Below are 13710 nucleotides of genomic sequence, written 5' to 3' on the forward strand. Positions count from 1 at the left end.
CTGGAATTTAGAAAGAGGATCTGAGGGTATGGAGCCTGCATATCAAAGAAACTGCCAAAAGACAAAATTAAAAAGCAGGCGCCATATCCAAGGGGTGACAAGGGGTGATTATACAATACCCAAAGCTATAAAAGCGGGAGTATTGGAACCACCAAGACCGAAATGCTCATGTTAAGAAACTAAACAGTACCAATAACACGACATAAAAGTCGTGCTGAACGATCTGAGAAGATCGAAATATAACAGCCCTGATTGAATGTACGGGGAGACTTTTTACGGCCGCCACACGGCAAAACAACGCTGCTGTGATAATAAATAGAAAAAGTGGAAACTCCACAGGTCGCTCAACACAACAAAAACGAAAATATTGCAGGCTCGGTTTGATTGAGCCTGTTCATGGACGGTAGTGGAAATGCATGTTACCGTCCACGCCCTCTAGCCCCGGGTTGAGCAGAACTCAACATTTACACATGTTAAAAGTACAAAAAAACAATTTAGAGACTTTTTACGGCCGCCACACGGCACAAACAACGCTGCTGACAAGACCCGCCTCTGACAGGGCTCGAACAGTCGACCTCTCGATTGCGGTTCATGTGTCTTAATCATTAAGCCAACACGAGGGTAGATTTTTATCTTTTTTTTTTCATGGTTTTATTACCTCTTTTGAGCGTTTTACTTCAATTGAAGAAATTTGGAAAATGGAAATTCGTGTACTATGGCTTGGCTTTATACAATGTGCAGACAAATAAAAGAAATGCTAAATATCTATCATTAGGAGAACCAAAAGCAATGTTTTTAATAAGTCGACTTTTCATTTCATACACATTTAATATATAGGACACTGACAAATGACATAGATGAGGCCCTAACAGGGGTATGGTGGGGGGTGGACTTGTTTAAAAATATCAATTACAGGATGACTTTATTTTTAAGTGTGAATATTAGAGCTATATCACTGAGGTAAAGTTTAACAAAACTAAATTTAGTATTTAGTTATATCAAAATATTATTTAAACATTCTTTACATTTTGAGGTTCATTAAGGGTACTTTATAAAACAAGTTCACATATACGTACATAATGTAATTCATATAATCGATTTTACAATACTTATCCTGTACATGGGGTACCGATAGTTCGATTTCCCTATGAATATTATTATTAAGCATTCTAAAGAGCAGCTAACGTATGGGTTATTTTGTGTCTTTCTTGAATTTCAATATCTAATTTAAATGCAGTCATGTATAACGTATTAAACAAAACATAATTTATATGTTTTTCAAGACAAATTATTAATGACTTCAAGCTAAAGCATACGATCATCCTAATCTAATGCTTTCTTTACAACGAAAGAAAATGGAATGTGAACTAAATACATTGTCGTTTTTCTTATTGCTAATTCATACTATATTTAATGATACTAATTTAGTTGAATTTGACGAAGATTTCAAGTCAGTCTAAATTCCGCTTTCTTGAAAAGAGCACTTTTATTGTATGATAGATTATCCTTTGTACGGTTTAAACCAACGACCTTCCTATTGATCAGACAACACCTTTACCACTAGACGGTCTCTTGCATGTTAAGCCTTTTGACAAATAACGAAATAGTGTATTTTCTGTCTTAGGTTTCAAATCGGCCTATATAATGATATCATGTAGCTGATAAAGAAATGATCATTCAGAACATTGTATATGTGGGTCAGAGTTGAGTATACTTTGCATCTCGGTATGCTATAAATGCCTGTTTACAACCTGCTTGATACAATGTTATTTGCAACATACGTGAATACCTCTTACGGGGTTGTTTCAATATGTCTAATTGCTTAAGAAAATATATTCTCTGGCTTCATTTTGATATTTCTTTGCACAACCTATCCTCCCGGTTTGTCATGTCTTGCAAACGTATTTAGACAGTATCACAACCAGATAATGCATTATAAAGAATGTTAGCTTTAGGTCTACGTTCTTTCATGTGTCTTTTCCTGTTGGATTTTTGTCCTTGTTTTTACGCCAAAAAGACGGCTTACTACGGTATTAGTCAGCATGTACCAGGACTGTTTGGAACAATAGAAGCTGTAGCTAACAACTAGCAAACTGTCATACTATAGAAAATAACAGTGTGTATAAGTGTTGGTTGCTATCCCTTTCTGGTTTTGTTTTTATGCATCTGCAGCAAACAAATGTGTACCATGTCGCATACAAGTTAGTGCACCACATGTCGTAATTTCAAACTTTTGGAACAATACAACATGGTCATGTTATAAACAAACGTATAAAGCTGTAAGTCAGTAAATTGTGCCAAATAATATTCTAGTTCCTAAAGGAAATTGACAGCATGAAGACATCTAAATTACCTCAAGTTGACATTTTTAATATTTACATATGAAGCAATGTTTGGGGAGAGACATTAAGGTATGAACATACTAAATAGCTGGCCTTCTTTATACTATATAAAACTGACAAATTTCAAATGGCTAAAGCACAGAGCAGGACCCATTTTTAATGTCTGTAGCTTACATTTTTACATTTTCTTTAAGAATATTGTCAGTGCTGAATAAAAACATCAAAGGGAAATTGCGGGTAATGTACTTCAGTCAAATAAACCAACTACAATATCAAGTAAAAATGATACCCCAAATTGTATGACCTACATTTCAATTTATAGATCTGTCATGCTATCATATTAATGCGAAAATGCTTCCTATATGCCAAGAATAGATATGTTATGTGATTTCAGCAAAACAAAAAGGTAAAAAAAGAAGGAAAAATGCTTTACAGAGCAAAGAAGGAGGACTCTGAATGCGCCATTTTGCGACTACATTGACTTTTTCCGCGCCAGTTTAGTGTCTGTATACCTTAATTGTGACCCTTAAATTGCTTAATTCTGTTGAATCTGGATTGAACAGTAATGACACTTGACTCTCATTACTATTTACACTTCATAGAACCAATTAAATGCCAGTGCAATAACACAGTCATGTATAAGAAATATAAATTTGTCAAACAAACGTATAAGAGAAGTGCTGGGAAACCTATTACAATTCCTAGATTTATATTAAAAGGGTGTATATTTAGTTCCGTTTATTTTATGGGTCTTTGGATGATTCATTTGATTTGAAAACATGATCACGTCACATAGATATAACATACAAAAATGATCTATTGAAGGGTCTCTCTTTTTTATATAAATCTATTGCCCTAATAATTATCGAGATAAAGGTAATCTCGTGGACCTAAACATGTGAATATGTTTTTCTTTTTTGATATGTTATACATAAGATCCATGAATTCTGTTCCTTTACTTACGTTAAGTTCAGTAATATGATATTTTTTTTTTAATTTAACGATTGTAATAAATTAATTTGCCTTAAAATCTGATTTTTTTTACAATTTCCCCTTTAAGGATCTCATATTATGTTTCCTGAGCCTTGTATATTGAATGTTTATAACATGTAATTTAATGAATTTTGTGTCAAAGGTTATAATGAATTAACATTTTTAAAATTGTTCTAGATATATTTTATTGTAATAAATAAAAGGTATTTCCCCTTTGGGGCCTCATATTTTGGTCTATTTAAGCCTAATAAAAATTATCTCCTTTTTTAGTATGTATTTTGAGAAATAAGAGTATTTTGCAATAAAAACCAAATGGTTGTTTGTCTATGCTAGTGATATGTTATCCATGTTTAGATCATATTAGATAAATTTCAATTTAAAGGGAAAAGTTTTTTTCCAAGACATTTTACCCCCTTTTTAAATTGATTTAAAAAGAGGTTCTAGGGCAGATATGGCGTGTCTCCTCCTCTTGTAGGATTTGGGATACCTTAAAGTAATTTCATTTAAAATTTGGTGCTTTCTTCACTAACGGAAACATCTTAGCCATTTTTTTTTTCCATATCTTACTCGCTACTCGTGGAAATGCATACACATGCACAAATACTGTGTACAAAAAATATTGAGGACGCCTAGAACGCATCCAAGCAAAATAATAGCACATACTGATCTACTGAATACTGGGGACAAACGAGATTATAGTCAAAGTAGTCAAACAGAACTCCAAATCAATGTGTACTTACGCACACTGTTGAGAAAGCACTGGATACAATAATCAGGATAATTAGATAATTGCCTTACTTGAGAACATTTGTAAATTGACGCATACATTGAAATCGATTTTGTGAATGAGGATTGTCTCACTCATTCGCTTATTACATTATATTGCTAGGTACTATACGCTTATATAACTTCTTTACTCTCACATTCATGTATGTGTATGAGAACTGCCTCGCTCACTCATTCCTTCAGATATTCTTTCAGTGTAGGGGAGTTGTGTTTGCGCTTACATTGCTCAACGTTCGGTTTTATGTTTGTGAATGAGGATTGCTTCGCTCACTCACTTTTTTTCAACGAGGGACATGTGCAAGCTTAGATGACTTGATTACATGCCTACATTTATATAACTATATAATCTGACTCGTGCTTGCGAATGAGGATTGCCTCGTTCGCTCGAAGTTACTGAGTCGATGCGAATGTTTTTCGTCTAATATTGATAGACCGGCGATGTTGCTCGACCATACAAAGAAACAACGGAGTTATCAACAAAGATAATTTGTAATTATATCATTAGTTGAAGAAATTATTTATTTCTTTGTAAGCAGTGTTTTTTTTTTTTTTATTTTTTATTTTCTTTTTTTTTCTTTGCTTTTTTTCATTTGCTAGATTGTTCATAATTTGTAAAGTAAGGCGACCAATAATTGGTTCGCGCGGTATAACATGCTACACATGGGGATCCGATAAGACCTGACATAACCCATAGACGTCAAAATGTCAAAAAAATGTTATGTCAGGTTTTATCTCTAGGATTATGGCCTAATATATATTACAGTCAATTTGTTAGTATATACGTGTATTTTTCTCTTTTTTTCATGCAAATCTTGTATAAATACCATCGTGGACATACAAAAGAATTCCATTATTTTGTAGCGCGTCTTGAAAGACCCACCACAACCTGGTGGCCTACTTTTCCTCTCATTATTTTTGCGCAAATATTCTGATAATACTGGTACAATACAGCTATTCTGCAAGATGATAGGTGACAGTATATCAAGTACTGTGCATACTACTCCATTAATTCGATAATATATTTAGACATTAAACACACTGTCTTGGCCATATTTATGTCACTGTCAGTTTGTAACTAGATACTTGTTATTTGTCAAATTTATCATGCAGAGCATGTGTAATAACCATCATGGAAATACTTTGTGGCGCGTATTTAAAGTTTTGTTCACCTGAATTATTTACTTGTCTGACATGATTTGTACAGCTGACTTGCTTACTTGCCTGACAAGTATTGTACAGTTATTTACTTGCGGGACATTTTTATACAGCTGACTTGCTTACTTGCCTGTTTTGTACAGATGACATGCTTTCGAATACATTTGTATAGCTGATTTGCTTTCTTGCTTGATATGTTTCGTACAACTGACTTGCTTAATTGCCTGACATGTTTTGTACTGCTAACTTGCTTGACATGTTTTGTACAGCTGACTTGCTTACTTGCTCACCATTTCTTTACAGCTGATATGCCCACGACATCATTAATATGGACAACTTGTTTTCTTGCCTGACATGTTTTGTACAGCTGACTTGCCTGACATGTTTGTTCAGCTGACTTGCTTACTTGTCTGACATGTTTTGTACAGCTGACTTGTTTGCTTGCCTGACATGTTTGGTACAACTGACTTGCTTACTTGCCTGACATTTTTTGTACAGCTGACTTGTTTACTTACCTGAATTTTTTGTACAGATAATTTGTTTACTTGCCTGACATGTTTAGTGCAGCCGACAGTGTTTTCTTGTCTGACATGTTTTGTACAGCTTATTTACTTGCCTGACACGACCTATTTGCTTGTCTGTCATGTGTTGTACAGTTGATTTATTCATTTGGCTGACTCATTTTGTGCAGCCAATTTATTAAATTACACGACATGTTTTGTACAGACTAATTCCTTTCTGACACTTGCGTAATTTCATCTATATGCTAATGTGCAATATGATAACTGTTTTCAAACTCATCAAGCGTATTAATTGATGTCTTGCCTATTGATTTTGCTGTGGGTGACATAACACTACTATTTTATGCAACAAGTGAGGCATGTGTTATGCATAGTATTTTAGTTAGACATGTGAATATAAGCAATAATATATTGCACCGCATGTGAATTTTGGAACTTAGAAAGCATGTCAGGTATGAAAATAATTTAAATAGAATTTGTACTCATAAGTATTAACGCTTTTTTATCTGCTTGTAATTATTCGAGCGTAAACGGGTAGAGTTTGTAAATGCACAACTATAGATTTACTTGTGTAGAAGGGAGTCTCTATTAAATAATGTATGTTTACACGGCAAATATATTTGACAAAAGAAAGTAATATTGAATATTCCGCAACAAAATAGGCGTAAGTGGGTGCGTTAATATTATATCTAAGGCTGTTATGAAGACAAATAACAGCTCGTGAGATTTGCTTCAGATGTTTATTTACGTTTATTTTAACAATTTCTCATTTTGGCTCCAAAACTATCGGTATCATTATATCAGTCTATTGTATGAAACACTATTGTTAGATATACGACAACTAAAAGATAATAGGCATAGAACAACTAAATCAATAGTCCTTGACTACCCTAGACACTACACTCCTCTCTACCTTGAATGAAATCTTCACAACAGAGTAACAAACATGTGTCATTAAAATGTCCTAAACACAGTTATAAACATTTGTATTTATATTAGTAAAATCAATGGAGCTAGTACTTAAATTTTTTAATGGATATATATATGTATGCTTAGTTTTTCACACACAAAAAAAAAACAAATACAAAATACACTCACATGTTTAGAAACCATTAATATGTACTAAGAAAACTGTACCAATCTAAAATGAAAATCCAGTGCAAATTCCATAATAATACCTAAACTTAAAGACTTAGCTTCTTGACCAAAAAAAAAAAAAAAACAACAAACAAACAAATCTGAATTACAAGTGACTAGATAGAATGACTAGAAACTAAAATTAAGCCTTTATACTGAATGGAAAATACAAATACACCTAACATATATAAAAATAATCAATCCTTAAAATGCCAGTCTTTCAAAGGAAAATTCTAATTCTTTTGATCCAAAAGTTACATTAAAATTTACCTCTTTAAAACATAGTCTTTGTACTTTTGAGGCATTGCAGCAGACCGTGGCGGGTTCCTTCACGGAGCTGGCACCTCAGGGCTTGGACTGTTAACTGGTGATGGAGTCTCTGATTCTGAAACAGAACGGGAACTTGGGGTTTGTTGCAAAGTGGGAGTTTTGCTTTCTTCACTCTGCGTCTGCATCGGACTAAAAACTGGGCGAGAACCAGAAACTGGGCTGTGTGAAGACATAAGACTGTTTGATTCAGGAGCCTGGCTTGAGTCCAGTCCCTGCTCTTCCTCTTCTTCCGGCAAAGTTTCTACTTTTACAGGCCTGAAATATGAAGAGTTGCGCGTAAGAAAATGGCCATTGCGCTCGGCTGTGACAATACTACCATGCTTTTGTACAACTGTGTAGGGGCAATTGAGGATTGCACGGTATGGCGTTTCTTGTCGGCATATTCTTTCATTTTACCTTTAGATTTTGTGTCATTCTGTGTTACACGGTCTGAAATAGAAACTGGGTCGGATTTTGGAATATCGGGAAGTCCAATGTTCATCTTCCGACCTGTGAGGGCCTCAGATGGAGACACTTGTGTGGCACTGTGAGGAGTAGCTCTATAGTGCATCAGAAAAGTACTAAGTTCAACCTTCCAGTCTCGGTTACCTGCAACAGAAGCTCGGCCAAATTTGTTCAGAACACCCATAAAACGCTCAACACCACCATTAGCCTCGGACCACAATGGTGTAATTCTCCTATGTGTAAATCTACACACTGCAGCAAAATCAGCAAACTCTTGACCCTGAAAAGGGGGACCATTATCTGTCTTTACAATACTGGGGAAACCATGGCGTGCAAATATGGAACTGAGGCGTGGAATAACAGTTTTGGCAGAGGTAGAAAACACAATCTCAACCTCTGGGAAACGACTGTATTCATCTATAGCTACAAGTAGGTATTGTCCTGAAGGAAAAGGTCAAGCAAAGTCTAATGCTATCTCAGACCAGGGTCCAGAGGGTAAAGGTTTTGGACATATAGGTTCTCTCTTCTTAGGTCCAGGGTAAGAAGCTTGGCATGGGATACATGCTTTTACAGTTTGCTCTACCATTTGGTCAATACCAGGGAACCAGACCTTTTCTCACATGAGTTCCTTAGTCTTAACTATGCCTTGGTGAGTGTGATGGGCAATGGCTACTACTCTTTCCTGCAATGTAGAAGGAATGACTAATCGATGGTCTCTCAAAATAACACCATCATAGATTGAAAATTCATCTTTGAATCGAACAAAAGGAGTCAAATCTGGATCACCCTACCATTTTCCAGTCTGGATGGCAATCATAACTTTCTGAAGAGTGGGACTTTTTTGGGTAGCAGAACGGACTTCATCCAGAGTCATGGCCTTAGGGACGGCATGCTGGCTAATGAAGGAAATGTACGCTTCGGCAGCATTGTCCTTCTTGGGTTGGGTGCACGGGTGCATGCTTATATAGTCAGCTGGATTTAACTCGTCTTTGCCTGGGCGGTATTCCAGCGTGAACTCATATTGCATTAGACGTAAACGCCAACGCTCCATACGCGCCGAAGCAGGTTTCTGGCTGTTGACAATACCAAGATGTAGCTTGTGGTCTGTGACCACTGTAAAGCGAGAAGCAATACAAATGAAAATGTTCTACCCATACACAACTGCAAGCATTTCGCGGTCCGTTTGCGAGTATCTCTGCTCAACATCTGTCAGCGCACGGCTGGCATAGGAGATAACCTTATTTTCCTGTATCAACATTGCTGCAACACCAACTGGGGATGCATCAACTGTGACCTCGGTAGAACTCTTTGGGTCAAAGTAGGCCATAACTTGTGCACTAGTAAGAGCAGTCTTGAGATTGTCAAAAGCATTTTGTTCGTTTTCTGACCAGGACCAAGGGGTGTCTTGACGTGTAAGACGTCTAAGGGGTTCTGTTATAGTAGCATAATGTGGTATGTACCTGGAGACATACTGGGTCATTCCAAGAAAAGACCTCACTTCAGTAGAGTTCTTAGGTGCGGCTCGTCTAACAATTGCCTTGATCTTCTCTGGATCTGCAGAAATGCAAACATCACTGAAAACATGGCCAAAGAAAGAAATTTTGTTTACAGAGAAAATGCATTTATCACGATTCAGTTTTACGTCACTGTTCATGAGCCTGTCTAAAGTTGCACTGAATGCTTGATCATGATCTGTCTGGGTGCGACCATGGATAATTATGTCATCAGAAAGATTTCTAGCGCCGGGTATGTCCGCTAGCAAATCGGCAATTACTTTCTGGAAGATTTCACTTGTAGCGCTTACCCCAAACAAAATGCATTTGTACCGTCTAAGACCTACATGGGTACTGAAAGTAGTTATGCAGCGACAAGACTTTTCGAGTTCAAGCTGATGGTAAACTTTTAATAAGTCAAGCTTACTGAACACAGTAGAAGAATTCAAGTCGGATAAAAGGTCATCTACAGTAGGCATTGGGTGCTTTTCCCTACTAATACCCTTATTAGCAGCTCTCATATCAATACAAATTCTCACACCTGAGGATTTCTTGGGCAATACTACTACAGGGCTTACCCAGGGTGTGGGACCACTAACATGTTCAATCACATCAAGCTCTTCAATGCGTGTGAGCTCGGCTTCAACATCTTTCCGCACATGAAAAGGGATTCGTCTGTGTCTCTGTGTCACAGGCTGTATGTCAGGGTTGATATGAAGTTTGACCTTCACACCTTTGACCTTTCCCATTTTTCCGTCAAACAAGGGTGCATATCTGTCTGAAATAGAACTAGAGCTAGGAGTATGGGAGAAGGGCATGGATGAATAAGCAAAATGGACAATGCCAAGAGACTGGGCTGTCATTGCTCCAAGAAGACATCTGGAGTTGGAATTCTCCACCACATAGAAGTCTGCTTCTATTCGCCTCTCTTTGTATGCTACATGTGAATGAAAATAACCCTTAATATTTAAAGGATTTGAAGAGCCATAGGCATATATCAAAGGGGTAGGTTTTTGTAGTCTAGGCTTAAGATGCATGAACTGATTGTAAACATTTTCACAAATAATATTAACACTTGCACCTGTGTCAATCAAAAATTCTACATTTTTGTTGAGGAGTGTAATGTTCACTAATGGGAGCTTACAACTAGCAGTGTTTATATTGAAAACTGATTCATCACTAGAACTGTTATTTTCAGCTTTTTGTTCAGCACATGCCAGATTACACCAAAGTTAGTGTTTTTGGATTTCATGGTTGACCTACACTCTTTAGCAAAATGGTTTTTCTTTTTGCATTTATGGCACTCTTTCCCCTGAGCAGGACAAGTTGCATGGCGTTGGTTGCCACCACAGTTACGGCAGGTTCCGACTGAAGGCGTCTCACGACTAAGGTGCCTTCCACGATTACCGGTATGTCCACGAGATCTCCCACGTCCACGAGATCCACTCTGGAAATTTCTGTCTGAGTTACTGTTCGTTTTATTTGAACAGTTAAGTTCAACGAAAGTAGATTCCATGTCTTACGTATATACATATGTCAATTTGAGCCCGATCATCCAGTTCTGTATATGAAAAATAGATTTAATATAGATTTTAGAGACAAACAAATGTCCAACTTTTAAAACCTGACCTATATTGCTCGCAAATGACTGATCATAAGCTGGAATTTTTTACTGTATAAGGCAAGACGAAAGAAGTGTTAGTGAAAAAAGTGTCTCATAACCGTTTTTTTTTTTTTTTTTTTTTTTTTTCTTCCTTTGAGCTGAATATACATTCAATGTTGAACGTATTCAATTTTTACTGGACAAGTGTTTTACCACCAGCCGGCAAATTCGAATCATGCATTCATTAAGTTGACATAAAAGTAACGCGTTTGCAGGAATTCTTACAAATATAATCTTCACAAATAAAAGCCAAAAGAGGCTCTTTTCATACAGAAAGTCTTGCAAAATATACGAACCTGGTTCCTGCCGTCATGAAAAAAAAAACCGGTAACGGACGCCTTGATCATTGATGCAAAGAAGGAAAAAATGCAAAAATCAATCTACCGTGTAAAGATATGAATAAGATTAATATGCCATAAAAATTATTACTTCCTCTAAATTATATACGCTGAATATACGCTGAAGACATATAAAAGTCATTTTGTTATGACCTGCGGCCTGTAAATTAGAAAGCAACAAATAATGTAGTAAATGAGTACTGTGTAATTTCAAGTGACATTTTGATTGGCTTACGCCGTATTTGCAATATAGCTGGCACTCTATAGTTGAGCAGGGATAAAAATTGAAACTTGTTTAGATGTGGCTGTAAATAGGCCAGTTTTGCCAGATTATGATAGAAAATGACAATTTCAGTGCAATTTAGCAGAGTAAAAGTTGAAGAACTAAACTAATATTTCAATCAATGTTTAGGGTTTTTTTCTTTCAAAAAATGCTTTTCATGGTTACAGTCGACCAATTCAGTTCCTTCTTTATTTCATATTTATAATCAATTATTCTCTATATAGAGAAATATTAATCACCTGACTTCCTCATTCATTATTTCATATTATTTATTCAAACTTTCAGCAAAAATAAATATTGATACCTAGTTGTGCAAGGGATTTATTTTGAATTCCTCTTTAATTTTCTGGATTATGGTCCTGTGTTGTCTTGCTTTATATGTCAAGGAAGTCCTGGTGAAGGCATGGACCACATTTGTGATAGCTCTAGTTAAGTATTTCAGTAGTCAAGGAATGTGACCAATAGTGGACTTGTCAAAATCTGATAACCATGGCAACCAGCCAGTGTGATCACGTGAGTTGGTACAAACATTGCTATCTTGACCGCTCACTGAACTTGCATTACATGGAGAAATATCAACACTGTGTATTGAAAATGGGTCATAACTTTAATTCTTGGAAAGTAAAAGATTTACAGGATTTTTTTAAAGACAGGAGAGTTATTACAGCAAATACCAGAAAACATGATTTGATCAAACTTACCCTTTGATTCAGACTTTTGCCAGGTGAATGAACAAAAACTCAATACATTCGATATACATCAATGACTTTTATTCGGTGTTGAAATAACAGGTTTCCGAGAACAAGTTGTAAATACATAACAGTAAATGTAGGACAGTGAATAAATAATCATATAGCACTTGTGCATTATCATCTTTGATCTGTTGCCATCTTATCAGTTGCACTGGACAGGTAAATAAACAATATCAATCCTTGACCAACCTGCCCTGCAGATTACAGAGTACAACTATTATTTTCAGTATCTGATTTAATAGGTATCGCAATTTCAATGGAATTATTCCATTTAGAATTTTAAAAATTTTAATACGTCTAATTGCCCGTTTAACGTGAATTCTAACACTGGCTATCTTTCTTGAATTTTTATAGCATTTGCGGACAGGTTCTTACCATGCGAGAATGCTGGTATATTAAGAGTTGCCTTTTTAAGTAACAACATGTGCCTTATGTTAAATCCTCTGTCTGCCATCATATCATCGCCACCTTCTACTAAATCAACAACTTTACTTTTTTCAACAATGGACTGATCAGAAATAGAGCCACTGTATACTTTAGAAATGAATGCTATGGTACCAGTGGGCATAATGCCAACAAGGAATTTGAAAGTATTTGAGTGTTTGTATGTTGACCATGTTATTCTTTGGGCTGTTGGACGGAAAGGTTTTTCTACAAATAGGTCAGTGCAGTCAATAATACATCGTGTATTTGAAAAATGCTTAAATGATCTTGGCAAATTTTCTTTCACCACTTGTTTTGAGGGCCATTTTATTAGTTGTCCCAAACACTTTGATAAGAAGTTAACCAATGTTGTAAAGATCCTGTAATATGGCTTTCTGACACACCAAAAAGGTATGCCATATGAGTTAAACCAAAACAACGTTTGATTCGGACCAATGTTAATAAAAATTCCTCAAACAATGACAACAGTTTCCTTTTTCTCCCTTGTTTACGTAGTGGTGTCATGCCACCCCGTAACTTCATACTTTTTGCAGCAGGTTCAACCCACCAGAAAAGATCTAGTAGGCAAGATACTCTTGGTAATCCAGTGTAATAAAAACATTTGCTGTCAGTTGTCATCACTTCATTTATAAATGATTGTCTTTGTCCACTTTTAATGTTTTTAATGTTTTTAGTAACACTTGCTCTACAGTTTTCACACAAACGTTCTGCAGATCCATTTTGAGTATTTTGTGCTTCTACATATGTATTTGTAGAGTAACTTTCTTCCAAACGTGTAGCCGTAAACATTGGTTCATTCACACTTGAAGATGATGGAAATGAATCTTTACTCGTTTCCCCCGACAAGCATAATAATGTGTGTGCTGCTGATATTCTGCTGATCTTGGGCTTAGGCAATACTTCTTCCCTTTTTGCTGGTCTTTTTCTAGGTTTTTTACTGTTATATGGGTCAGCTGTTAGCAGATCAGTAAACTGTTCTGTAGGACCATGGCCTCCAACAAAGTGCTGAAAAATATATAGTCAAACTAT

At 36.0% G+C, this 13710-nt stretch overlaps 1 protein-coding gene across 2 annotated transcripts in view; it reads left to right on the forward strand.

Annotated features, from left to right (window-relative positions):
* The first annotated feature begins 6114 nt into the window (after positions 1-6114).
* LOC123540162 (acetylcholine receptor subunit delta-like) overlaps positions 6115-13710 on the forward strand; it is a 45036-nt gene continuing 37440 nt past the window's right edge. For both annotated transcript variants that reach the window (XR_008367940.1, XM_045324970.2), the window contains exon 1: positions 6115-6249. Coding sequence is in view for 1 of the 2 variants with exons in the window: in XM_045324970.2 (XP_045180905.2) it covers positions 6243-6249 (7 nt within the window). In the remaining variant the exon portion in view is untranslated. The remainder of the gene's footprint in view (positions 6250-13710) is intronic.

The sequence above is a fragment of the Mercenaria mercenaria genome, chromosome 16 (genome assembly GCF_021730395.1).
Source record: "Mercenaria mercenaria strain notata chromosome 16, MADL_Memer_1, whole genome shotgun sequence".
NCBI lineage: Eukaryota > Metazoa > Mollusca > Bivalvia > Venerida > Veneridae > Mercenaria > Mercenaria mercenaria.